The sequence below is a fragment of the Pomacea canaliculata genome, linkage group LG9, assembly GCF_003073045.1.
Source record: "Pomacea canaliculata isolate SZHN2017 linkage group LG9, ASM307304v1, whole genome shotgun sequence".
NCBI classification, from domain to species: Eukaryota; Metazoa; Mollusca; class Gastropoda; order Architaenioglossa; family Ampullariidae; genus Pomacea; species Pomacea canaliculata.
In genome coordinates this window covers 6202775-6230626 of record NC_037598.1, presented here as the reverse complement: position 1 = coordinate 6230626, position 27852 = coordinate 6202775, and the positions used below count along the sequence as shown (strand labels likewise).

Below are 27852 nucleotides of genomic sequence, written 5' to 3'. Positions count from 1 at the left end.
GGACACTCTGTAGTCGTTAAGATGGGTGTCGGGGGATTTTCTCTGGGTACTCCAGTCCCCTCTCCCTCTCCCCTTATAAAGCAAAGTCACTTAAAAGTGGAAGTACTTTCCTACTACATCAAACAACATCCCCAGTCTGTGCAGTATGCCAAGAATGCCAAGATCTAGAACAGGAGTGGGCAAAGTTTTCTTTTTGCGGGTCAATATCAACATTCTAAGCCATGCTGCTGGCCAGTGAAATACCACGTCAGGTGACTACACAACAAACCTAGTGATAATGGACTGGACAACAAATACATAATGGCACTCACTTACCAAATTGATTGTTTAAAGTGAAGCTGTTTAAATTCACTCACAATAAAACTTTAAAACACCCTTTCCTTTAAAAGCCGGCCTCGATCCTCTCTAACAACTACATCAGACACATCAGCTGTGTTATTTGTTATCTGTGTACTTTGTCTGTTAGAATGTTATGGACTACCAATTTCTAACGTTGTACTTGATAAATTTCAATCAAAAGGCTGAATAAAAATGTATAAAACAAGTGCACTTCACATTCTGGCAGATGGGGCAGTGAAGTGAAGACAACAGAATAAGCTGAAGCAGAACATGTGGTTTTAAGAACCAAAACTAAAAGGCCAACTTTAATGCTGTGTTTAATGCAGCCATCTGAATGATATAAAAGTTGCTTCATCAATAAAAAGAAGAAAATCTTGCTTTGATGGTGGAAACTTATAAATGTGCAATATTTTCCCTCAAATTATTTCCATACATGCAGGCAACTGTAAATGCCTAATATTTACAAACAAGATCAGCAAGTTCCAAATCCCCGATTAATTTTTTTTCTCTTATAAGAGAGCCTCAGCTTCTTACATCACGGCCCTGTCACATGCCTCAGAAATACTTTCACGTTGTAGCCACCTTAGCAAATGCAGAAAAGTTTGTCACCTCAAGCTGCTCATTGCAACACTCTATCACTTATCATTTCCTCTTGAAGCTTTAGACAAGACAAACCACAAGTCTCTGGTTGTATGTTCCACCTGGTGTCCCACTACTCACCCCCCACCACCCAAACCTTGTATCCAGCAAACCACATGGAGTATATGTTTCAGCCTCACATGCACAGCTCTTCACAAAATTTGCAAAGTCTGGGCTACATTTAAATGTCTAGGGAGATGGCTTCAATACTGTTACTTAACTCATTTTAATTCTTTTTGCAGATATATAACCTACACCCTGTGACTGCACCTTAGGCACATAGCACATATGCATGAAATACTATACTTTTTTAAATAAATATTCTTCTTTTCCTCTTAGGAAAATAGGAGTTTGCCCCTCGCGTAGGGCAGCAGTCACATTGCATAAATATTATGGGCATGAAATGCCAGGAAAAAATCAATAATTAACTTGCTCAAACATTTCTAAACACAGCTATCTCCATTAGACCATAAAAGAAGCAACTCTTACAGGAAGTTTAGACATTTCCAATCACAGCCACTCTTTCTACTTAAAAATGGACAGCCATCGTTCAAATATAAAATGCCAAATTGCTGAGGCTGGTACCTATTAAATGCAGTATTATGGTCCATTTTCATGATCATCATCATAACTCTAATGCCTGTAGAAATAGACTATCACAGTGTGACATGGTCTGCATAACCCAAAGTGTAATAGAATTTTTCAAAATTCTGTTGGCCATCATTCCTTTTGGATATACAAAAAAAAAAAAAAGCACTTCCCAAATGAAATGGAAGCAGTTTATTTCTACTTATTAAATACATGTTTTTATATATCTCTTTCAGGTTTTTTTGTAAAGTTAAATTTGTGCATTCCATTTAACTAGTTCAATATCTTCCTTATGTCTCAAATAAATTAGGCCAAGTTTTATGATAAAAAAGTTTTCATAATTATAGTGTGTGCATGCATGAATATAATATACTGTATAAGCAAGAATGCATTAATTTTAAGAACAATTTTAAATTAAGTTCATAAATATTAAATATTCTGATGAGCGAAATAATGTACAGAACCAGACACTGAACTAACCTTGAACTTCTGACACTTCTGTTAGAAATGAACTAGTTTTTTTTAACCTTTCATGGTTACTGGCCATCATTCATGAGCTCCCATTGCCAAATCAATTTCTCTCCATGGAAAAAGACTTATCCTTTGTTGTCATTTCATTACACTGCTTTTTAGGATATACTGATATGGTGTTAGATACTGCTTTCGAATTGTTAACCCTGTGGTGCAATCAATTGTACTTGTTCAACTTCTATGCAGCCAGACTTTCATTTCTATACAGCTTCTCCAACAGTTTTACCTAGTGGGCTTGATGCACCAAAGCTTTTAATGCGGGTAGAATGTGGATGTTAGCTATCAAGCAGAATATTTTTTAAGCATTCTTCTTATTGTTCACAGTACAATGGAAAATACTGATATCTGAGAAGAGGCTGTGATGAGAAAAGGACAGATCGCTTACATGTAAAAAGGCACTTTTTAAGAAAAAGAAGTCTGAGATTTGCAGTGATTACCAAATAAGTAGTCCAGAAGTAAACCAAAATACAACATAAAACAAACAGCTTACAAAGGCAACTCAAGATTTCTGCCATTCACACAACCATCCAAACTATGGTTGGGTTCTTGAATCTGTAACTAAGATCACTTTGGTGCAGACTCAGCTAACTGTCCTCATATGGGCATAAATGTTATGTTAAGTTTTAGTAACCAGTCTCTAAGGATTTAACACTTTAGCCTTAGTCATTGTCTAATAATTAATGTGACAAATGATCCCCATATTCAACCCAAGAATCCATATGCAATCACTAAGTCATGACACAATGAGGTTAACAATATATATATATACACACACAAACTTTTTGACATTGGGTCACATTTTTAGTTTTGTTGGTAAATATAAATGTTGCTACTTTACACACTTGGCTTTATATGTTTATACATATCAAACTCAGTTTTATTGATAGATTGTAAATACATTTGAATATAAATAATGAGCTCCATCTTTTATGGGACATTTTTGGGAAAAGAAAATAATGTGTTGTCATTTGTGTGTGGTAATGATGTATACGCTGTTTAATTTATTTTTAAAATACACTCTGCAACATGAAATCACACTTGATACCAAATAGAAATGGGTTTCCTGTGTCATAAAAATTCGTGTTCTCGACTGCCATATAACTGTCGTGAACGGCAGGTTTCAAACAATCACAAATACTTATAGCAGCGTATGATGTGCAAGATAACCACATGTCATCCTCATTCAAAATCTTACATGGAAAGCGACGATCAATATTTTGAAATTTCCGGTTTAAATCCTTTAACGTGTCGAAAGATGTTTTTACATACAAGCTTTTTTTTAACAATACTGAAAAAAACAAATATCGTGTGAGGTTATCACTCGATGTTACTAAACAACGTTAATTTCTGACCAAGAAAATAGAAAAAAAATCGTGAACGCTTCAATCAAAAACATATTCCTTTAAAAACTTACTTACCGGTAATAATAATGTGTCCTTTCTCTTAAAACCTTGCAATCGGAAACGATTTTTCCCCTATTAAAAGTAAACGTACTTCTAACACATTATGCCGTCGGCATTTTCGATGATGACGTAGGAGTGAAACATAAATTCTGCAAAATAAAAATACCTAAACTTCAAGAAAAATTGAAAAGAACACAGAAAAACACACAGGAGAAATGCATCTAACGAAATATGAAAAGAAAAACTTACCAAATCAGTGCGTTTTAGTGTCAAAATGTAAGAAAATTGAGTAAGTCAACAGAAACTACTATTTGCCAAGGATTTGCAAGATGGCAACTACCCAGGTGCGCATGCGTACACATCACTCATTAGATGTGCACATTTTCAATTACTTTGGAACACTTTTTCACTGCTGCAAAATTAATGTATCTTCATCTGTATTTTAATATTACTAATTATGTGTCACTTATACTTAACCCTATGCTACAGACATCGCCATATGAACAATAAATCAATACATTTTTGCAGTTATTCGTTCATTCAAGACGGATCTTATGACGTCACTATTTTCTATAAACTTATTGCCTTTAAAAACTTAGCGCGTGCTAGTTACTGTGCGGAACAAAATCTATCCAAAGCTTTTACATTTATTTTAAAGATACTATATATTCTTAGTCATTACAAAGGTTTAATTTATTCACTTTCAGCAAACTCCAATGACCAATTCTCCTTGGAGACTTTACAAGTGGTTAGCCAAGTCTACAACTGTTTGAGAAGACCAAGTTAAGCAATATGGCGGAAGCTTGAATCGTGATTGCTTGGCAGTTTAAAGGACAATTTGATTATCAACTAAAGTTCACGAGAATCTAAATGTAAGCGGTGGTGTTTAAAATGCACACCACAAGTGGATCTTCAACTTCTGATATATTGTCATTTATTGCTGACATTAACAATATTCATCGAATGAGGAACTACGATACAAATTCGTCTGCTTCTCAGCCTAACGAAGAGTCAAAAGAAAACTGTTCGACCGGCGATCTTTTGGGGCCTTTCGGCTTACTGGTGCAAGGACTGCTGGCATTTCTTGCTTTTACATGTCTTATAGGTAAATGCTTTCGTTCTTTTATACTTTTGATGGGTCTTTTACTATATTGAGCATGACATAATGAATCTACACCTTTCATTGCATGTGTTGTCTGTGATGTATATAATAACCATTCCATATATATCAAGACAGCCCTTTCCAATGCAAGAACAGTGTAGATATGTTTTTCCACAATAGTTTCCATGCTTTTCCACATACACCTACCAAACTAAATGTGTAGCCAGATTTCTTCAGTTAGGTCCCAACTATTGTGTTTTGTGTCAAGTTAAACTTTCACTTTGCTGCTTTGAAAAGAAAAAAAAAATGATAGAAAATGGCACACAAATGGACATGGAAGAATGAGAGAGAGAAAAAGAAAATTTAAGGAAAAATATTTTAGTAGAAACTGTGTTGACGAGCCTTTACTATATGACAGCAAAATCTAGACTGCATGTAAACAATAGGTGTTGCTTATAAATAATTCAGAAAGTTAGAATAATTCAGATTTACTTTTTCCTAGCAATAAATTGGACATTCTGAAACATCTGGCATAAGAAGCTTCAAATTTGCTAAAATGTATGCCATTGTTTAGTTTGACATCAGCCGGAATATATGTATGTCTTGCTATGAAGGTTATTTAGTTCACTTTGGTGCATGTCTAAGAGCTAGATATATCTCATAACAATGGTGAAGAGCAGTACACAGTCTTTACACATTCCATGAGAACATGATTTTCTCAGGGAACTAATGTTGTGGGATAGTCACTTTTGCTTCATTTCACATTCCCTCTCCATAAACTTTTATTAGTTTGTTACAAAAATGTGTTGTGAATTTTAAATTTTTTATCAGTAGAAAAGCACACATGGATTGGCCCAAACTTGTACTTCTGATATCATCAAGGACTGCAGCCAGTACAAAAGCTTTGAGCATAAAATAGATATTTCCCAGTCATTAATCCAATGCATGTCATTACAGGAAATAAGGTTTAGATCTCTTTCTAAGCTTGAATGCAAAATTATTTCAAATGTGTGTGTTTGGTTCATGATCCTGACTCCCAAAATCTGAGTAAGAAAAAAAAACCTTTGAAGTTCTTACCTTAGTTTTGGGGAAAAAAGTCTTATTTTCAATATCATAAATGTGGCCTTCATTGGCATTAAAATTATGAATTTAAATCAAACCATTTGTGCTTTACTTTAAAAAATGTAGTCACATTTTTTTTTGTAACAAACTAATAACAGCTATATCTTTTGCTAACTTGCTAGCAACTTTGAGTTTCGTTTCATATATGATTCAGATAAATCTTTAAAAAGAAGACAGATAATCTTCGGATTTAATTTAATGTTTTATTTGAACTGTAAATTTTGAATAGCTGTCATTATGATCAAAACTTGCACTTTGTATTCTAAAGTTATTAAAGTGTATTTAATATAGAGTATGTTAAAATCTCACATTTTTTTCACTATTGCTGTTATTGTTCATGTGAACATTTTAGATCAAATAACCAAAATATTGTAATAGTGGAACTGTTTCTCAAAAGTTCAGAGATTTGTCATTTAATAAAGTCTACAATGCTTAGTAAGCCGAAGATCTCTAGTGTCTCATTCTTTTAAAAATTAATCGACATTTTGATTTCAGTGAAAAGATATTGTGAGCCAAAGCATTCACGAAGACCATGGAAAATTTGGTAAGAGCGAGAGTTTATGTGCGCACACACACACACGTACTTGTGTAACACAGAGAGATTATTTTTTTATGCATGCATATGTTTCTCTTTCAGTTGCATATATGTTTCTATGTTACAAACATATGTAGACAAAGAAGCTAATAATATAACTGGTCCATTCAGGACACATAATGCTTCATGATGCTCCAGTTATAAAATGATCCGATCATTCTTCTGATACCTGGCTAAATCCACATATAACATAAAAAAAATGCCCTTCTGACCTTATAGAGATGAACACATATTCAAATGTGAAAAAGTAGTTTTCTCTATATGTTGCTTTGCTCATCAGAATTTTCTTTTGTAGATAGTGTTTATCTGAAATTCTTTTTCCCCCCTTTTTTTTGACATATTAACTGCATTTTTTTCATGTCAGGTTTTATGACACTTCAAAACAAGCATTGGGTGCAGCAGTTATTCACTTTGCCAATGTGTTCTTGGCAGACCAATTCCAAGGCGATCCATGTACTTGGTATGTTGACATGCAGTGACATTTTTCTTGTGGGGGTTTTGTTGCTGCAGCTGAGAAGCTTACAGACTAAATATAGAACAATTCTGTCAACATGTGGGTTTTATGACCGCACTTGAAGATAAAATTTAATGAGTGGGTGTTTTGTGTGTTTTTTTTGTTTTGTTTTGTTTGGTTTTCTGTTTTTTTGCTTACCTAAATGTCTTAGCAAAAGTTTTGACTGTATACACAGATGACTCATCCCCTTTCAGGTATATTATTAGCTTCTTGCTGGACTCAACAGCAGGTCTTTTAGTTATCTACATCGGCTTAAAGACCACACAAATACTGGCACATCGTTATTCTTGGAAATCCCTCTATTTTGGGGAATATGGTAAGTGTTAAGCACTTTGAAGGCATTGTATTGACATTTTCTATTTTTATTGTCTGCTGTTTTTTAATTTGACTTTGGTTGCGTGAATAATGAGAATTCTTTATATTTAAACAGCATATGATCATTATTTTTGAGATCTTAATTATTTCAAGATGATGTGGGTCTTCTGATTGAAATTTTGGCTAAAAATTCAGCTTCTTTATCTGGTCTAATTTAATTTTATTTTTGTGGATACCATGTGTGCATGTACCAAACATAGGCTTACTAATAGTTTTCTGACACGTGCATGTTCTGTCATCACCACATGACTCATAAGTGCATACAGTTTTTCACCCTAGCATGCAGGATGTTTTGAAAATTTCTGTACATAAATTTGTCATCAGTTTGAGTTTTGAGGCAGTCCATTTTTTTGGTGGGGGAGGGGGTCCCCTTTAGAATCCTGCTTTTGAGAGGTAGCTAATTTCTGCTGTGATTGTTGTGAGGATTGTTTTCATGTACAATATTCCTTAGAGGTAAAGTTCATGACAAAATAGTCACATCACTTTTTATTAAACTTAAATATGAATATTGATGAGAGTATCGGAACAATGTTCTTTAATAAAGAAATTAATTATTTTTATGCTCTAGGTCATTGAGGAAATTATAAAAAAGGAAATAAAAAAAAGTTTTTTTTGTTTGCAGGAGAGCCTCCAAAATGCAATGCCTGGTTGGGGCAAACTGTCTTATATATTGTTGTCATGATTGTGGAGAAACTTCTTATGACCCTGCTTGTGCTTTTTGACTTCTGGAAAAAAGTGAGTTGTTTGCTTTGCATTTCATTGTGTAGAAACTGGTCTTGACACAAGATGGTAAATTAATTCTCTGAATACACTGTATGGGAGTTGGAAAAGATGTTCAAGTTGTATGGATGTTTCAAGATTTGGGGATTCGGTAGGGGAGTGGGAGCACTGTAGCTTGATTAGCATGCTCAACATTTGAACCAAAGTTAACTGGTTCAAAGATCACCCACGCCAGTGACTGGAAAACTCTCCCTGTCGACACAGTGGTTGATGGGTACTTAATCTTTCAGGGAGAAGGAAAAGATTGAGTTCTGCCTTCTAAATGCCATCTAGAAATATTGAATACTAGCAGTTTACTATCCCTGTGGCCACTGTAATATTTAGCTTCCAATTTTGGCAACATGTCATGCATTCTTGATGGTGGTATCCTGTTTGTGCATTGTAATAATAATAAAGAAGTTAATTTATAAAGCGCCTTACTTCACCACCAAAGACTAGCTCAATTGCTTGACAAAAAGATAAATACACAGAATAATAATGATGATGGTCTCAAAACAAAGAGTTCGTTTTGTTCATAGGAATAAATTTGCTCTCTTGACATTTGAAGTCAAACACATTTACACAAGTGTTTGTTAGTAATCCTTTTTTTCATGATTGTAGTTGTTCTAGGAATTCTTAACACTCTTAACTCCAGAATCAGTTAGATTTTGACTTAAAACTCATGAGTGTATATTTAATAACTATTATGATATAAAAAGGCTTTAGTTTTGATCTCATGTTCAATTTTCCTTCATCAGGTGCGACACATTATCATGTCACCTATTACCAATCCTCTTCTAGAGCTGGTGATAGTTATGTTTTTGGTTCCACTTGTTGTCAATGTAAGTATATTTATGATTGAAATAACTGGCTGTAGAATAGTTACAGCAAAAATTATTGTAGAGTTGTCTTCAGTTTTATTTGAGACTCTCCATATGTGTGTGTGTACATTATGCACACATGCATGTATGTGCACATGAGTAAGAATGTGAGAGAGTGTGTTTGCTTCATCATTGGTTTTAACTTTTTTTTTTTTTTTGCATTCAGCCTACTAGTTAATGGAGAGATACGCTGTATTAAATATCATTATCATCATTGTTAATTCACTTAACAATTTCTTAGCTGAATAGCCTGTGTATATGCCCTTTGGTAATGGTGGTCTAGAGACACAGTGATAAAGCACTTGTCACGGATACAGTGAAAACTGGATGTCCTGGGTTCATCTTGGGGATGCTGTTCTTTTTGTGTAGCACTTTTTTGGCAGGGTTATCTGCTTTGCCATGATACAGCCTTAGTTGTTCAATGCTAACACCACTCCCACCCAACTAGTGCAAGGCTAGAATGAGAGAGAAAAAAAAATTTACACATTAAAGAGATGAGGTAAGGAATAGTTTATATTGACCTCTTCTTTCTCATTATTATTTTGATTTTTTTTTGATTTTTTTTTTTAGGCAATACTGTTTTGGGTTGTGGACAATTTTCTGAAGAGGAGTATACGACAATCTAAGACCATTTATGTCACATCAGAAGAGTCACGTGTCAAGTACTTTCGTTCCTCAGACAATGTCAAGTGCTATAACCGTATTGAAAAGGGAGAGGAGTCAGACATTCTTTCTGCTGAAGAAGATTTTGAAGTGCGTCAGCGGAACAACGATCCATCTGAAAGGTTGATATCACGAAGATGATTAACTTAAATCCAGGCAGTTAACTTGCTCACCAACCCTTCTTGTTGTTGCACTCCACAAGCAAAGCCCATTGCAGCTTTTTATGGGAAATTAATGTTTATTATGCATATAAAATTCGTTTGAAGCTTGATCTTGTATATAAAGAATGCTGGCCTTCAGAAAATCGAGAGGTAATGGAATATTGGAATACAAAAAGGTACTTGAATGTATGTGCTGCATGGGAAAACATGTTTGTGTGATTTTGCAAAAAAGAGATTTTACTTTTGTTTTAATATCTCATTAGGTATCTTTATCCATTTTAGTTTGTTCTTAATTAAAATGGGAAATCTCCTGGTAGGAAAAGATAAGTAATGTCCAAAGCTTCTTGTGTTCAAAGGAGTGTATTATTGTAGCAGTATTAAACCTTAAAATCAAAATTTAAATGTTGTTTTAAGTTTCTAATTTCTATAACTGGTGGTCTCAATTAAATAATATATAGTATGTGCAGTTCTTAAGGGCAGTGTTGTTTTCAAGACTTTCAGGTGAGTTAACCATATGTAGAGCTGACTTTGTTTCTGAAATCTGAATGACAAATGAAGTTGGGAAATGGGGGAATACCATCAAAAAAGAAACAGCTTAGAAAATGATATTTATAATTGTGATCACTTTATTGTTAGAATATAACCATTTGTTAACTTTTTGATTAAGGGTGAGAAGGATTAGATTAAAATGATTCTTAGCAAAAGCTGAAAATGTGTCGTACTTTGTTTAGATAGACTGCACTGCTAAAACTTAAAATAATGGGCCTGCTCAGCAGAACAAAAAATCTAGATAGTCAAATTATCAAATACATCAGTTACTAAATAAGAAACTATAAAATCTTGCTAGATCCTCCAGATAAGTACTAAAATAATTTCACAAAAAGGACAAGTTGTTGCCTATTGGAGACGCTTTGCAATTTTAGTAAGTTGTGCTGAACTGGTGTAAAGTTGGTAGCGATTAAGTCAGAAAGAGGAGGGTGGGGGGGGAGTTACCCCTTGCAGGCAAGCTAGCATGCTGCAGGAAGAGAGATGACACCATTATCATTATAGGAATAAAGTATACTTTATAATGAATAAGCTTACAAAAGAGAAACAAAAATGTGATGAAAGTGCAGGATCACAAAGAGAGAGAGAATTTTATGTATGAAGGCTTGGAAGCATGGTTCTGTTTGTATATGCATGCGAGTAATCACAGGAGCAAGACACCATGCTTATGTGCATGACTGCACAAGCATTTGAGTCTTGTGCATGTGTTTATGCATGTCTGCTTGCATGTATACCTGGCTAATTCAAAAATTTTTAAAGGTGTGATTGATTGGGAAATCTGTGGGTGCATATACTCAACTGATGTTTTGTAAACGCATCAGCCTCAGCACTTTTGTCAAAATAGAAGTTATTTATTGCTTGAATCACTGAATAAAAAAAAATAAATTGCAGACATAAACTGATCAAAAGCATCTGTGAGTTCAGCAAGCATACTGAAAATATTTTTTTTAAATGTTTACCAGCATAGTTATTAAGTGTTGAGGCATGTCTACACTGCTGTTTATAACACTATGCTTGACACCCATACCTTGTATCTGTATTGTGCTTGATGTTAACTATCAATCACCAGTCAGCCTTCTTGTGAGATCCAATGGCAAGGAAGATCTAGAACTTGATAGTGAAACTAAAAGCCATACTCACAGTTTTCCACACTGACTTTAAGCAAGTACTAAGAAGAAATTTTTTGTTTAAATCTTAATTTGTAGAGGATTGCCTATGCATTGAGCTAAAATTTTGATAAACCATGAAAAGCAAGCAGCATGTAAGTCTTGTTCTTGTGATTCTTTAGGACAGATAACTAAAGTATGCCATTATCTGGGCCTTTATCCAGACGTAGTAAAATTTTTCATTTCTAATCGCTTTTTCAGATTATGTTTCTGATACTATCATCCTTAGAGAATACAACTTTTGCTGAGCCTTGTACATTCCTAACATGAATCTGAAGATTTTTGTGTATGTTGTAAAGAGTTGAATCCCATAAGACTGCTGCATGCAAAAATCTCAAATATTTTCATACTTGTATTTGTCCAGTGGATTGTTTTTTGTTTGCAGGTGATTTTGTGTGTCACACATATTGTGCGAATGCTATTGTGTATTTTATGATTTGTCAGTATGTGGTCTTTTCTTTGCATGTTATGATACTGTTGTTATTGACTGTTTGGCTTGTTATACTGTCCTTTTTTGCAATCTGGGATCTTATATTGTAAAGCCTGCTTAGCTCTCTTGTGATTCTGTTGATATTTACTGGCTTTGATGTGAACATTTCTTAACTCACTGCTTCTATAAGGAATGTAAATTAATGATAAATTATTGCTTTTGTTGCATAATTGTTCATCTTGTTTTGACTAGTAAAATGTTCCATTCATGTTAACAGCAAAATAAGTGTGTATATGTATATTGATAAAACTTGGGTGGGGGGGGGAGTATTAAGGATTTTTTTTTTCTTTTTAGAAAAAGAATACTGTAAATTTTGGACTTTATTTTCCAACTTAAAACCATATGGCTTAAACAGCAAAAGCTGCTTGTTTGCGGACTTTTCAGATTTTGATTAATATTTTTTATATGAGCTCCATGTTAAAGTGTTAACTGTTCACATTTTAAAATCAAAATCACATACAATTAAATGATTCAGATAAGTTGCTAAAGCACACACTCTCATAGTGCCAAAAATTTTAATGCCTACAATGCAGCTTATAAACCAAAGCAGCTTATTTGTGAAAAAAAAGTGATTTTTTTAATTTTTAAATTTAGTGGTTGCAGCTTATGTTCATACAGGTGGGCTCAATAGATCGATTTACAGTACATGTGCTTCATTCTTCGTGCATTTTGTCATTATTCACAAGTGACAAAAGAGATGTTTATGCTGCTATAAGAAGTAGGTCTTTGGCTTAGGTATGTGACAGCACACAACTTTGATTTAGAGTTTTGGCCATAATTTAAGTGCTACTTCTTAAGGAAGTACTTTTTAAAGCCATTTTTTAATTTTGTTGTGAAATATGTTTTTTTGAAATAATAAAGAATCTCTTACCATCAACTAGAACAGCAAAAATTTAGTTTCACAATCTTTAATTGCTAGCTTTAGTAAGATTTAGATAGTGAATGGTACAGATGAGTTTAAAACTAAATTTTCTGTAAAGTCATTGCATAATTTTCATCACTAAACACTTTTAATGCAGGTACAACCTGAGAAAAAGTTTAGTCGTTCTGACATATTGAATGCCTATTTGTTATACCATGATAAAATGCCACTGTTCTGCTGTCCGTCGAATCCTCTTATTCTACCCCTTACAGCATCAGCTGCTTTTGCACAATTCTTTACACCTTGAAGAGCTATTTATGTGAATCCAATCAAATTCAAAAGTGAAAACAACTGCAACCAATATTTGCCAGAGATGGAGTGCATTTTATTTAAAATATAAGTTCTCAGGATCAGAAATTTGAATAAGACATTGGAATAAGGGGACAAGACATTTCGAACAGGTGTAAATGGGTTTCATTTCTAGTCAGCTAAAGAGCATGCTGTATCTGAAAAAAATCAAAACAAAGTACCTTTAAGAATATTTACAAGTTTTCAATCTGTTACTTCAAAGTACAATTAGATTTTAAGGAAACTTAAAGTGCTGTTATATTTGTACTGATGTCTCTGGCAGATAAAGCTTGTAAAATAGACTTGTAGATTGTGCATATTCCTTTGTAAATATTAAGTATTTTTAAAATATGTAATGCAAAAATTGAATCAGTGAGAAGTTATATGCCCCATATTTTGACTTACAATAAGATTGATTATATTTTAGATTGTGCCAAACCTAGTTTCAGAAGGAACACACATTCCACTCAGGCTCAGATATTTTAAGTTAGATGAATTAAAAGTTTTTTTGGGCATTTGTTCAAATGTTAATCATGATGTTTGTTTTGTTTTGCTTTCAAAAACAAAAATAATACACAAGGTTTGCCTGCTTGCCAATACATTTATTGTTGTTTTCAGAATAATGAAAACAGGATATCTGTCAAATAACCTTTATGCTTAGGAATATCTTTTTTTAAAGGTTCAAGATTGTTCATAATTACAGTTATAGATCTCTCACTTTGACAGAATGCTTGCTAGAAGCTATTAAGTATTATCATCTGAAGTTTGACTGGCAGAACGCCTGTTTAAGAGATCAGAAATAAAAAAGTGATTTAAATTGTACTGGTGGTCATGTCAGAGTTTCCCAGTGGGGTGTAACAGCATTTCAGCCTGTACTTTTCAGTCCGTGCCAAAACACACAGCTTAAAAATTGCCATAGACAAGTATTCTTTCTGAAGAGAAAGACATGTTGAGGATGGGATTTTAAAATGCACCACATCAAATGACTTGTTTTTCCTTTCAGCCAACTTCTTGAGGCATCATGCTGATCTTGGATAGGATATCTACAGTTGGACAGTGCAAACATGAACTCCTCAACTGCTGTAAATAAACAGCGGGAGGCAAGAGCCAAAGTCATGATGGTCACGTCATTAAAAAATGTGTTTATCATAATAATGGTTTGCCCTTAAAGTGTTAAACTTTGTGTACACCTGTAAAATATATGTAAAAATTATTTGAGAGAGTGGGAACTGAAATGTGGTCTTTAATTTTTTTTTATATATTACATATTGGAATTTATTTTCGGTTATGTTGGCATGTCATAAATGCTAGTGGAGTCTTTGTGGGCATTGTTGTCATTCTGGAGTTGAGACTCTGATGTATTGGAATGCTGTATTTTCATCATTAATTCTTTAGCATATGATTTAAATGTCAGTATCAAATGTTATTTGGGCTCTTTGTGCCATTCTGAGGCACTGATGTTTTGATATTTCATCATCCTTTTTGCTGGAATTTAGACACTGACACAACACTCTGCTTACTTTTTCATACATCTGCTTAAACGATCTGCCATGCACATTTTTTTTTCTTATATGAGATTAGTTTAAAATCTTTTTTCGCTGTGAGCATTGAGACAGCTGAAAACATTTGAGTGCTGGGACTGAAGCAGTGATATTCAATCATTTTTTTTACTTGGGATTGGAGAAAAGGTGAGTAAAGCATGGTATTTAGGGCTGTTTACCTTTTTTTCTCTTAAGATATTACAATGCTTACATTTGAGACTGTGATTGTTTTTCTTTCTTTTTCTTTTTGAAGTTGCATGACTTTTGAACCTTATATTATTCGTTTATGAAATTAATACTGTACTTCTGTCTGATTCGGTTTTTAAGTGTGTTTCTTCACTAACAATTATGTTTATGATGTCTTTTTAAGATTGACTTTAAAAGGATCAATAGTTGTAAAAAAATTGTGAATTATATATGTTTTAATGATTTCTTTGTTTTATTGTTGCATTCTTTTTTATCTATAACATTTACTGTCATACTTCTAGTCATACCATATTAGTAATTCTTTTATGTAGTGAAATTTTTCTAAACGACTCAGTGCATATCTGTAAAATACTTCAACTTCTTTGAATTGAACTCTTATAAACCCCATTATTTTTGTTGATCTCAAATCCATGAGGCTGCAGCAACGATAATGCACTTGTTCAGTGAGCTCTGACACATTTCCCTGTGAGTTCACAGTATTTAACAAAAGGAGCAGCACAACGCATACAGTAATGCAGTTTGCAGACACTGTATGCAGTTTGCAGACAATGGAAACAAAGCAAAGGGGGGTGGGGGTGGAGATGATGAAAAAAAAGCCCAACTACCAAAGAGAGGGGGCCTTAAAGCCAACCTTGAAATAGTTATGGCTTGATGTGGATCTCATTGCTGTCATGAGAATTTAATGTAAGAAGTTATTTCGTCAATCGTCGAATGATAAGTGCAGATAGATGAAAAGATCTGGAACATGTGCAATTAAAGGTATGCACATGTTTGTTCATGTATGGGCATGCAGGCACATGTATGTTATGCCTATTTTGCAAGTTTCACTCAAGTTGATTTTCCATTTGTTATTCTTAGCAAGACTGTTTATGATGAAAAACCCACTACATCTACTCAATTTTTACTTGCTATGCGTATGCTTTTATATATCACAACAAAGTGTCAAGCATCTTGTTGTTGCATGCAAATGTTGAAACATTGTGCATCTGTAAAGCTGTTGAAAGTAAGACTGCATATTCAAATAATTAGTGGCTGTGGGTTCACAGCTTGCTCAAGTCTCCAGTTGAAGAATTCATTCTGTCCAGATGTGTACCTGATTTCTCAGGGAAAGTAACAGCAGTAGAAGAAGAATGTTAGATTTACACCTGTTACATGTGGGAGCCAAAACATGGAACTATTCTCTTCTGCCTCTAGTCCATTAGACTTTTGCTGGATTTTCATTTAAATACAGAAAATTCTTTAGTTATTTTTATTTAAAGTGTTTTGTTTATGCTTCATATAATGCTTTGCAGCTTTATCTAGCACTAATTCTGTTTGGCTCTTTTTCTCATTATATGTGCATAGATTCTTTTCCCTTCATCCTTGAGGAGAGTTAATTGTAAAGCCGTCCATACTGCATAAAAGGTCATATTTATGTAAAATATGCACCACCTAAAGTAAGATTCGAAGTAAACTAAACCAGAAGAAGCAACTCTTGTATATCTCAACAATTTCTTTCCTCATTTCACTTTATGCTTAGTCCTTTAGTATTATTTAGCACCAGTATTCATCATAGGGTCTTTTAACTCTTTTGTTTTATAAGAAAACGCTTTCTTAAAATAGCAGAAAGTACTTGTATTTTATTCCCTTATTGTAAATGTGATGTATATATTGTAATGCTGATTATATAAAAAAAAAATTGTCACAGAGCCTGTAGTCTATACAGCCTGCAGGAAATAATCATAAACATCATAAACAGTCTTTCTGTCTTTGGCTTATGTATTGTCAGTAGAGACAGTCTGGTGGTAGATTTATCCAGACTTGGTGGACAGATGTTTGTTCAGGAGGGTCAACATCTAATGATAGCTTTTGCTACTCTGATGGCTTGTATGATTGCTCTGACTTAAGCACATATGAAGCACACACTTGGCACATGACTGTGGGTTAAAAAAAAAATACAGAAAACTTATCTTTGTGGAGAGGCTTATAATAGATTATTACAGCCACAAAGGTCTTTTTTAACTAAGCAAATGTTGCCCAGTGTTTGACCTGTGTGTGACTGTCCCAGGAAGGCATTTTTTTTAGGAGTAACATTTAAGACATTGGAACTTGGGTCAACTTGTTGAGCTATGTCCAGACTTGTTAGGCACTTTTAGTGGGCACTGAAAATCATTAGAGGTATTTAATTATTCATTTTTTCTTTCCAAAAAAAGACATTCTCAAATGTCACCAGAAGTTTTTACTTCTTCCAAGTTGTTCTGCTAGTGATGTACAATTTGGATAGCTGTATTTGTGGCTATTGGTGATCATCCATGTTGTACATAAGTATTGTTGTTTGTACTCATATTTGTGTTCATATTTTGTTGGGCATTCAAACATAATTGGCTTACAGAAGCACTTAAGTAACCCCAGTTGCTGACACAAGCAACACTGAACTGAAAAAAATAAATTTCAATTATTTTTCAATACATACCTGGATTGGTGCAAAGTAGGTTCTCACCTACCTTCTTTTATCACTGGTACACTTGTGCCTGATCATCATTCTCATCATCATCATCATCATCATCAACACAGCTCTAGGTCTGTTCACTTATTAGTCTTTAAGATCTCAGTTTTTTTTTATTTTATTTCTTTAAATCTTAAAAAGTGTATTAAAATCTGTAAAACGTTCTGTCACATTTTTTTGCGATTGCATTGCCTCGCAATCTATGAAATTACTCATAACAGTCTGCTGGAATTATTCTTATTAAGAAGAAGCATTTACACCTTAGAGCATTCTGCACTTTGGGTAGGTAAAATGCATTTGTGTTGTGCCTCCATGAATTGTCTGTTTCTGTGGTTGGAAAGTGATCTGCTTGTGAATGTGTGTTTTGTAGAGATATTTAGTATTTATCTTATAAATATTCTGAACCATGTATACAAATTTATCTCTTTGCCTTGAGGACTGGTTCTACCATTTAAAGCTTTTTTTTTTTTAAATTCTAACCATCACAGCCCTATGCTCCTCGAGCAGTAACAAGGAATAAAAAAACATGTGTTGTGTGTACCTTTTTTTTAAAAATCAAGTTTGTGTTTGTGTTACTTTTTGGATTGTATTTTTTGAAGAATTCATTATGCTTTCAACTTGAGGTTGTGTGGAAAAATACGCCTTCAGTAAAAGTCCTTGTCTTTTTTGCTGTGTTAATTAAACAACGTAGACTGCTGCTTGTTTCATCCCTTCTAAGTTGAGTATGCTATTTTGCTCATAGTGCATAATAATTTGGTTTGTTTTGGGGAAGTGAAATAGAGAAAATACATTTTAGTATTCACCAACATCATTTCAGCATGCCTTAATCATGGGAAAAGGCTGTGTGAATCATCACCATAGATAGTTTTCAGGAGATACACAGTTACCTTGATGGTGTGGGATTTAGTGAAGTTTTCTTAATAAGGTTTTTTATGTTTATCCTTTACCTTCACTTTCTAGTTAACCCTTATGTTTTTAAAAAAATGTTCTTACACTTTTTTCTGAGACTGGGTGCAGTGGGTGACCAATGATTGCATTTTCATTTAGAAAGAGATTTGATGCTGCTGTTATAAACTGAAAGAGTTTTTATGTTTATGTATACTCTGTAGCATTTAAGTGAAATCTGTATAGGGTTTTATGCATATAATGGATGTATCGAACTGAAACACTTTTGCTCCTGCCCCTTGCCAGATGGGCATCTTTTTGGTTTTTGTAAGCTTGAAATTCCATAAAGGACTCCTACATAAGATCAGAGAGCTTGTGCCATTGCAGGCAACTGTGAGATCTCGGGGGTTGGTGGGAGACGAGCAGATCTGGAGATTAACTTTATCAGAGGTCTTTTTCATGACTTCAGAAACACTAACTTTTTACCATGACTTAGATATTTTGTTTATGCTTTATTTATTGTGCAAAAATCAGACTGGTTCTAGGACTGCTTATTTTGGTGATGAAAGACATACACAATGGCTATATCACTAATCTTTATGGTGGCTTCTCACCAAGACACTGAGGATTGTAGACTAAGGATTCGAATCTGGCACACATTAACTCTCTCTGAATTTAAAACCTGTTTACAGGACTTTGCTAGTGCGCCATGATATATCCTCAGTTGCTGACTCAAGGTAAATCAACAACAACCAATCTCTTCCCAGGAGATGAATTAAGATGTGTATACCTCAGGTGTCATGGAATCATGTTGCTTCAATGCAGACAATAAAACTAACAACATAATATCTCCGCTTAGTTTTATGTTTTGCCTATTTTTTTCTTTCATATGTCATGTTTTTAATGTAAGGGATGTGTTCTTTCTTGCTTGTAACATTAGACTAATGCTAAAGATTTGCTATAAAAGGGTATTGGTCATTAAAAAATTTATGTAAATACTGGATGCCAATACAACATTTTAAGCACCAAAGAATGAGGGAATGAGAAATTACAGGTACATAACTTTGTACACCCCATAAAATTCTGAGGTGATGATAACTTTGTACAGCCCCATGAATGTTCTGAGGTGACTGTATTTTCTTAACTACAATAAACACTTTCACTTTTGGAAATACACCAGTATTACACATACTTTAGCAATATTCACAATATTTAATTTTTCATATTTCTTCATTTGTTAGCAAGTTCATAGCTTGATCTTCACATTGTACTAATATTTGATAGCAACTCTTTTTTTATATAACAAAAGTTAGAGACAGCCAATTTTTTGTGTGGCAAGGTCAGGTTTAGGATTTTTTTTTCTTTTTTGGGGGGGAATGGGGTATAGATTAAAAATTTGTCTCGTTACCTTAATCTCAGATTTGAGCAATGTTATTGTCACTGCACATGGTGAAGTATGCAACTTTATTTTCATACCCCATGTTATGTTTCATGTACCTGCCCAGTGAATGAGAATTGTAGTGGTGAAAACTAAAATTCTGACTGAAATCCAGATGCTGTATAATAAAGAGGTATTTGAAATCTTTTATTTGTTGGGTTTTTTTTATATTAGCACAAGGACACTAGATGAAGCAAATTTAGAGGAAAGAAATACAGGTTTTATGGTGCAAGCAAATAGCATAACTGTAGATTTTAAGGAAATTAGTAAAGTTGGTCATTAGTCATTTAATATGTTATCTTGTAGATGCTAAAATACATTTCTTCAAGTCATAAAGAACTCCTTTTTTTACAAAATGCTGCTTACCAAAAAATGATTCTGTAATAAGATGTACTTTAATATATCTGGCTCATCCTAGAAGATGAATATCAATTAAAGCTAATAATATTATCACATGTAAATAAAGCAACAGTATTTGAGAACAATGCTAATTGTACATTTGCAGTGGAAATTGTATTTTTAAATTATATGTCATTGTGATAAACACAAGGACCATAAGAATTCATCAAGTTATAAAAAGTATAGGAATTCATTTGATGAATCAAACCGTTGTGAGGGTTAAAGTTTAGAAAGAACACATACTGTTTTCAGATGCACACAGTTAAATATCACAGTCCCATACCAGGGCTTATATTAACATTGCATAGGTAAAATTAGTTTAATATTAGTAAAATTATATTAGCTTGGGAAGGAGAGGTAGGATGCATAAATATGTTTGACACAATGGAAAACTGGCTCGGTTAAAATCGCCTGTGTTACAAGTGACATTTCATCAGTGGTGACGCTGCTGTGGAAATAAATATTTTGTTATCATGTTCATATGCCTCACACTGGCATTATGTTGGATAGTGGTAGTGTGATATTAAATCCAAGACCAGACAAAATTGTGGAGACGCTCTTCCTATTATAATGAATCCCACACCGGCGGTAAACATAGCTCTGAAGCTGCCATTAAGTGGAAGCAAAGCAGGCTTCCTCAGAGATACAAACTGCCGCTGGCTTTGAAGGTCCACAAAAACCTTAGTTATGCGTGCGGCTCCCGCGGTGATCTGTACCAGGAGGGGGTGATTGGGGAAGGGGGTCCTTAGAAGCTAATTATCTCCGATCCTTTGCTGTGCACGAGAGGCAGAGTGGCCGTGAACTGACCTGTACAAAAAACTGGCGTTAGTGAAATCTGTAACGATTGTGTAAACACATCTCACGAGCGAAAAACAAAAGTGGAGATGGTAGATGAGCTTTGTAATGATACCTGAAATTTCTGGGCATGGCCAAAATCCACTACAGTTTGTGAGAGTGGCGGAGGAAGATGCTCAGCATTTGGTTTCAACACTACTGAACCTACAGGCTCACGCGACGGCACAACTTTTAGAAGCTGCTGCACGTGCGTCGGTCGAGGGTGTAGATGACAAATCCGCTGCCTTCTCCGATGTGCTGCCATCCCGACTTCCGGCTTCGTGTATCAAGATTTTCGCCGCGCGCAAATCTTCTTCCAATTTTTTTATGCGGTTGTCCTTCTCGGCATCAATGTTGGCCAGCCCTGCGTACCGCAACGCTACGACGGGCGGGCCGGACCGCAGCGAAATTTGAGTGAGCGCACGCGGGCGCACGCGTACTTGCTTGAGAGGTAGTACGCCACGGGCGCAAAGATGGCCGCCATGGTTGTAAAGTTTAAGCGTGTCGATGATATTCACGGTGGATCTTCTAATAAATAAGTATTTTGCAACAGATAGATATATACGACGACAAAGAAGTGCATTAAAAGTTCAGATTTCATCGTCATGTCTTTCTAGAGATGGTAGATGAATTTGCCTTCGATCTTGAAACTCCGAATCGGGACCACAACAACAGAAAGTCTGCTCGTCGTTTGTTTTTACATGATATACTTGACTACCGCATTGCTCTTTCCACATAATCTTTAATTCTTATGGACTTTTTTCCTCTTTTAGTTCCCAAATGAATGCCACTAGAAGTATATTGTTTGGCGCTGCAATAGATTGCTTCTATTAATTAGTCGTCGTTGTCAAATATGTCCATCAACAAAATTATATTCACGACTTCGCTGTCAGCCGCCATTTTAACAGGCGCCCACGGTGGGCGAAGGGTATCACAGGCTCTTTAGGGCGTGAGTGAGCGCCCGCGGGCATCCGGGGTGAGCGTCCGCGTTACGGTACGCAGGGCTGGCTAACTAGCCGACGTTGAAGGTCCTTCACCTTGGCCTCGAGGTTATTCTCCATTTTCCTGCGCAGTTGTGCCACTTCCGCCTCCAGCTCCTGGATGCGCGCGTCTCGCTGACAGACCTCGTCTCTCAAAGCGGAGAGCTCCTCTGCCTCCCGCTTTGCGCAACTGTCCTCCAAGAAACGGAATCGCTGCTTCAGACCGCTCAGCTCGGCTTGCACTTTGACCTTCTCATCTACGACCCGTTGGAGCGCTTCTCGATCAGCCTGCTGGCTCAAGCGAGACGCCAACAGCAAGGCCTCTTCCTCCGAGTTCCACCGGTGCTGGTCCTGCCTCAGAGAAGCTCCTCCGCAGACCTCTGAGGTTATCTCGCGTTGATCTCCGCCGATGTGCTTCTCCGAATGATCGTGGGCAGGAGGGCTTCGCGGATCACTGGGTTGCCTTCCCGCATGCTTGGCTTCCGGCGCATGCGCCTTGCCCTGTAGCTCGTTTCCGGCGTGGGTCCAGCTGAAGTCATCACTAGAGTCGACCGTTGGCCGCCGAACAGGTAGTTCGTTTTCGTCTGAAGCTGATCTTTCCGACACGCCCCTTTCTGTGCGAGAAGTCGATTCGCTGAGGCTTTTTCAAGACTGGCGACTTTCAAACCTGTCAAAATGAATACAGATGATGGTTGGAGTTTTGAGCCGAAGTACCAACCGAATCTCTATGAAATGAATTAGCTTAGATACCAGAGGGATGCTCCCGTCCACATGGGAAAGAAAAGTATAAAGAAAGATGGCTAGGGGGTGCGCACCCTCTTATTCCCTTCCCCCAACACACACTCGCGCACCCTTTAACCTATGAGATATAGATATGTAATTACTAAGGCACCAGAGCATCACTGACGATAAAGCTGTCAAGTTGTGGGCTCTGAAAAACTAACCAAATGAGAACCTTAAAGCCTTTCAACCAAACAAATAGAGGCGAACGTTTAACCAAGTTTGGTAAAGGATGTATTTAACTCTCTTGGAAAAAAAGAAAACTTTTCCAGACATGGCTACATATTCGAAGACATGCGTCCAGTTAAAAAAGGCCGTTACAAGTTTTTTTATTCATTTTTTTTACAGGTCTTACCCTTTTCATCATTGACACCAGTTTCTGGTTCGACATCCCCTGCGGAAGCTAAAAGAGCTGTCTCTGTGGGATTTGCTTTCCTTCCTCCACTTTTTTTGTCGCCTGCTAATTTGACCCCTGTGACCTCAGTTGAAGGGTTCGCTACTGTTTCCTCTACATCCACGACAGACGAGTCGCCGCCTTCTTTCGCGTGGTCTGTGTCCGAGGAATCATCAGTCTCTTTGAGAGATAAAAGTGTCACATTACTTTCAACCTTCGATTCACAGGCTTTCTCGCCAACTTCCGTGGCGACTGACTCCATCTTGTTGGTTGTAGTTGTAACAGCAGCAGCAGATGGCGATGTCTTTGTGGAAACGGACTAGTCATGTGTGCTCTGGGTCAACATTTCTGTCCCTTCGGTCTCGGTCACCATGGTGATTGCTGGAGACATGGAAACCATAGAGTGGCGATGCTTTTACTTACGCGTTTTGTTTGTTGTTTATTTGTTTTAACCACCGTCTCAGTGACCAAAGGTATATGACGGAGAAAAAGGAAGATCTGTAAGTGTTTCAAAAATGTGTTTTGTGATGTTTTAAAGAGGTGATCTGAACCTAATTCAACAAATTTAGTTCCCCTTGAACATCGGTGTGATGGGTAAATTATGTTTGTTAGGGTCTATCTGGGAGAACGCGACTACATGGAAGGATATGGGAGCCAAACTATTCCAGGTGAAATGATAGGTAAAACTAATTACATGTACTATCATGATGATCAAGACTGAGAGCTGTTCTCCTATAATTACTTGTGGCTTAATCGTGGGTACAGTTTCTGTGATTGCTATTCCCTCTGGCTAAACTAGCCTTGTTTTTTCAAGGCCGGATACCAGTCATGTAGCAGACACCAATTATGAGGAGAGCCGAGATGCTAAAGATTGCCATTGCGTGCTGCCATGGTCTGTGTTACAGTGTTTGTTGTTTGTTGTTTGTTTGCGTGCCACTGAAGCGGGGATAGTGAAGAGTAAGATTTCACTCAGTGTCACCAGTTCATCAGAAAAATTAATGTCAGACATACTGAACTAGATGATAACATCCCTGACAATGCACAGAAATAAAACTCACCGTCGATTTTATTTATTTTTTCAGAAACTGACTTGTCAGCCACACACCGGCCACTATAGGCCTCGTTCTGGTTTCAACATGGTGCTTGCGCGAATAAGGTTCATCGTGGTGTAGTGGGACCCGGGGAAAGGGTTATAGTGGCAAATCGTCACGTTTGTATAAAGTTGTATTAAATCATGTGAAAAAAAATTTCTGCTTTCTTCTAACTAGCTCAAATTGATACCGCGCCCCATTCTAACCCACAGCCTACCGAGTAGCCTCCTAAACACACACCCTAGACCACGATCCAAGTCAGGGATGAAACTTGCCTCTCTTATGCAACACTCATTCTTGGGTTCGTTACAATGTCGACTATAATTATAGTGCAAGAGTTATGGCAGTAGAAATAATAGTCTTACCGATATCCTGTAGGTAGGGGTTGAGCCTCGGTCACTGTCAAGGCTTTGCGTCGCGTTCCAGTCGCGTGAGGTTCCTAGTTACGTGCTCGAGACAATGGTCGACATGGCAGTCGACACGGCTCACCCGCATTGCTTTAGGTCTTGTCGAAACAAATGGGACAATCAAAGGGGATGGTGGGGAACGGGGATGGTGGGGGGTTAAGCTCAAGGTGTCGTATATTTCTTTTTTGTTTGCGGGTGTCGCTTGAGGAAGGTCAGTAAGAGGTTGGAAATGAAGGGGCGAGGAACCCCACAGAAGGAACAGTTGACGTCAGTGTGGTGTCTTCCCCTCTTTCACCCCTATATACTGGTTTGTAGTTACACTCAACAGCACATATTTCTGCGACTTCTTGTCTGTCTGTTCTTCGTGCATGAGCTGTAGTCTATGATATCCAACTTTAAAACTAGTGAGGGGGGCTTCTTTCGTCTTTCAGCTAACCCCAGGCGATTGTACTTCCCGAACTACACAGACAGAGGTTGCTTTGTCCCCGGGCATTTCGCCACCACTTGATAATTATAGCACCCAAACGCGTCTACGCATGCCCGCAGAGGTAAATTCCGAAAAGAGGAGTAAATAAACGCAAATATGTCGACCTTATCAGTTCACTCCAACTTTTTCTGCCCCCCCCCCTCCTCTCATCCATATTCCGTAACGGCCGTTATCACGACCACTAATATTTATATATCTTTAGTTATATTTCAGTGTCACGACCTGTCACCTGGGTCTGAATGCATAATTAGTCGTATCTCCTTTTCCGTCAGTTTTCGGTGGTCCATGTTTACCCTCTGACACTCATGGTCATGATTTATAAATGGAAAAATGCTTTAACATCATTTAATCAACCCGGCAATGATCTACTTATTCTACAGAGTATACGAAGGCCCAGGTATGTGGTGCGGTGGGGAAGCAAGTCTGTAGTGAGCTCTAGTGTGAACGAAGTTGATAATGCAGTCTTGGCCACCCATGATCCTGTCAAAATAAATCCCATTATCGCTCATGGATAATGTACATTCATCAGCCTAACACCAGGGAGCATGTCTAAAGGTAACTGCCACAAGGTGAAGAACAACTCCTTCCTCCCCTTTCCCAAAATGAAGCCACTGGAACTGGGATTCGCATGAATGCATGTTTGTTATTGGTAGATAATACCTGTCAGAAAAAGCAGGACAAAGAGGAAAAGCGAAGAAGACAGAAGAGAAAAAAAAAAGACGAACAGCAGGAAGAAAAAGGTGGAGCAACTAATAGCAGTAAAGCGCTTAAAAAAAACAAAAAAAAAAAAACCAACAACAACAAAACCGACTAATGATGTCATTGCTATGAAGTCACTATGGCAACGCCATTGTGATAATGTCATTTATGGTGACACCAGAAAAGACTGGGACAATCAGCCACCGTGTCCTGTCATATTTCTGTGAGTGAACAACAGAAGTTGAGCAGTATTTCAGCTCAAACATCTTTTTGTCGAAGGGAAGAGGTCGATGAATTATCGCAGCTGACGATTACGAAGATTGTGAAGCCGCAGAGTGGAGACAAGGGTGTCTTTATTCTCTCCGGTCGTACGGAAAGAAGTGCTTTTCCGATGAAAATGGTGATCAGCCAACCAGAAAGCATCAGAATAAACTTTTGAAATGAACTTTTATTAATAATTTAATATACTTTCATCTCCTTCATTCTAACATCTCTAGCTCATTGGATTTTTTTTTTCTCCACCAGCTTATGCCCATGGCGAAAGGAAATTCTGGGAATAATTTCTTATTGATGAAAATCATGAGTCACACACAAACCTGCTATCGGTAAGCTTAGCAAGCATGGGCTTGTTGTCTGTTAGTTCAACAAGCATGGGCTGCTTCTCGGCAAAAGTCCGTTCACATCGACCAAGTTCATAGGTCACAATGGACCCGCTGTTTGTCGGACTTTAGCAAGCATCGACCCACCGCCGTCAAGTATTTCATGGGTCCAAAACTTAAACACTTTTTTTTTTAAATGTTTGGTGTGAGTGAACACATTTCCCCCGAATTAGGTTCCTGTTTGTACAAGCCCAGATCCTCTCTCTATCCCTGTGAAAGAGAGTTGGTCTGTGACATTCATGACATTTAAACACACCTGAGTTTGAGGATATGGCGTGTACAGAATGTTTCTGATTGTCTGTCTTTTCATTATAACCCGATTGTCTGTCCTTTCATTATAAACTTTTTCCCCACCCTGATATCACGCCTCTATTTTCTCTCCTTGCTTTGAGCTTTCAGTTCATCTCATCAAGAGCAGGAGATTGTTGTGTTTCCATTTGGCTTATGGAGCCGCTGCGTTCCACGCAGTGAATAATTCCTGATCTCCTGTTGTTTTTTCCCCATTTTCCCGCCGAGTGTTTTTCTTCTTCGGTTTTGTTTTTGTTTTTATTCAAACGGGACTTTTTTGTTGGTGATGTACACCTGGTAAGTAAATGAAGCAGTATTCAATCCAATAAACAAGTATCGCAAATCCAGAGAGAAATTCCGTATGCCGGGAGCAAGGTCTGAACACACAACCCACGATTCTCCCTGTCCTGATAACTACCGATGGATCATCTGACTGGCAGAGGGAGAGAAAGAAAGCCAGACATGTAGTTTACTACTGAGTTCTGCTTTAGGCAGCTCGACCTCGTTAACGCCAGCAGCGATCAAACAAGCAAACCGTCCTTCTCTGCCTCCAGTCGAGGTACCTCCCTTGGTCTGTCCCCTCCCCTCCCCTTATCCCCACCCGTCCTCCACTCTACCCACGACGCTTACTCCGTCTCATTTGGATTCAAAGTCTCGCGGTAAGTTTAGAGATCGATCTTTCGGACCGCTCTGCATGTAGCTTATGGCCACAGTCCTCGTTGCCTTGGCAACACTTTCCCTCAGACGCCGCCGAGTGTGAAGATCCGTGACAAATGTCGTTAGCGAGGTCGGAGCAAATAGAGAGCCACACAAACGAGGGAGATAGAGCCGCGCGACGATGAAGACGATGGCGTCGGGCAGGAGGAGGAGAGAGACGAAGAATCTCTTTCTTCTTTTAATTTAATGAAGGCCGTGAAGGAGAGCTAATCCAGTTTGTCCAGTAGCCAGGCGCGTGCATTCAGTTAGCTGAATAAGCTGGAATGCGCGCCGCTGGTACTTATTGCAGGCATTGCTTTCTAACCTCGATTCCGAGAACTCTCTCTTTCTTTATTTCTCTCTCACTCACTCACTCACTCTCCTCATAAAAAAAGTGACAAAAATTATGTCTAATCGATTCATCTGAAGCAAAATATTAAGGAAGTTAACAGTACTACAGTGAACTCACCTCACGTGTGTTGGTGGTACATATATGTG

General features: G+C 36.9%; 2 protein-coding genes and 1 long non-coding RNA gene across 8 annotated transcripts in view; 1 reads left to right on the top strand and 2 right to left on the bottom strand.

Moving 5' to 3' along the window:
- The window catches only part of LOC112572936 (scm-like with four MBT domains protein 1), a 28201-nt gene extending 24306 nt beyond the window's left edge, over window positions 1-3895 (bottom strand). The window contains exons 1-2 of one of the 2 annotated variants that reach the window (XM_025252936.1): window positions 3750-3832; window positions 3516-3649 (exon numbers count right to left, since the gene is read on the bottom strand). The gene's annotated coding sequence lies outside the window, so the exon portion shown is untranslated. Of the gene's footprint in view, window positions 1-3515; window positions 3650-3749 lie in introns of both variants that reach the window. The other variant, XM_025252935.1, reaches the window with a different exon arrangement.
- Window positions 3896-4107: 212 nt separating this feature from the next.
- LOC112572938 (store-operated calcium entry regulator STIMATE-like) lies at window positions 4108-19785 on the top strand. Of its 5 annotated transcripts, XM_025252942.1 has the most exons (9): window positions 4108-4605; window positions 6220-6268; window positions 6684-6779; window positions 7028-7149; window positions 7831-7943; window positions 8726-8809; window positions 9419-9633; window positions 10131-10173; window positions 14088-19785. In XM_025252942.1, the coding sequence occupies exons 1-8, from the start codon at window positions 4392-4394 to the stop codon at window positions 10144-10146; spliced, it is 909 nt and encodes a 302-aa protein (XP_025108727.1). In that variant the 5' UTR covers window positions 4108-4391; the 3' UTR covers window positions 10147-10173; window positions 14088-19785. The 5 variants fall into 5 exon arrangements, 4 of the variants coding, with proteins under 4 accessions (XP_025108727.1, XP_025108726.1, XP_025108724.1 ...); XM_025252941.1 differs by having other exon boundaries at window positions 10131-19785; XR_003101107.1 differs by having other exon boundaries at window positions 4110-4605; window positions 9419-12609.
- LOC112572939 lies at window positions 19576-21399 on the bottom strand. The gene is made up of 2 exons (XR_003101108.1): window positions 20950-21399; window positions 19576-20846 (listed from the first exon to the last, which is right to left on the bottom strand). It is a non-coding gene; the product is annotated as an uncharacterized LOC112572939 (long non-coding RNA).
- Between the last annotated feature and the right edge of the window lie 6453 nt (window positions 21400-27852).

Coding starts and splice junctions, on each gene's coding strand:
- LOC112572938 (XM_025252939.1), top strand. CDS start 4,392: ATGCACACCACAAGTGGATCTTCAACTTCTGATATATTGTCATTTATT. Junction 7,944..8,725: donor TTTTTGACTTCTGGAAAAAA/GTGAGTTGTTTG, acceptor TTCCTTCATCAG/GTGCGACACATTATCATGTC. Junction 9,634..14,087: donor AACAACGATCCATCTGAAAG/GTTGATATCACG, acceptor TTTTCCTTTCAG/CCAACTTCTTGAGGCATCAT.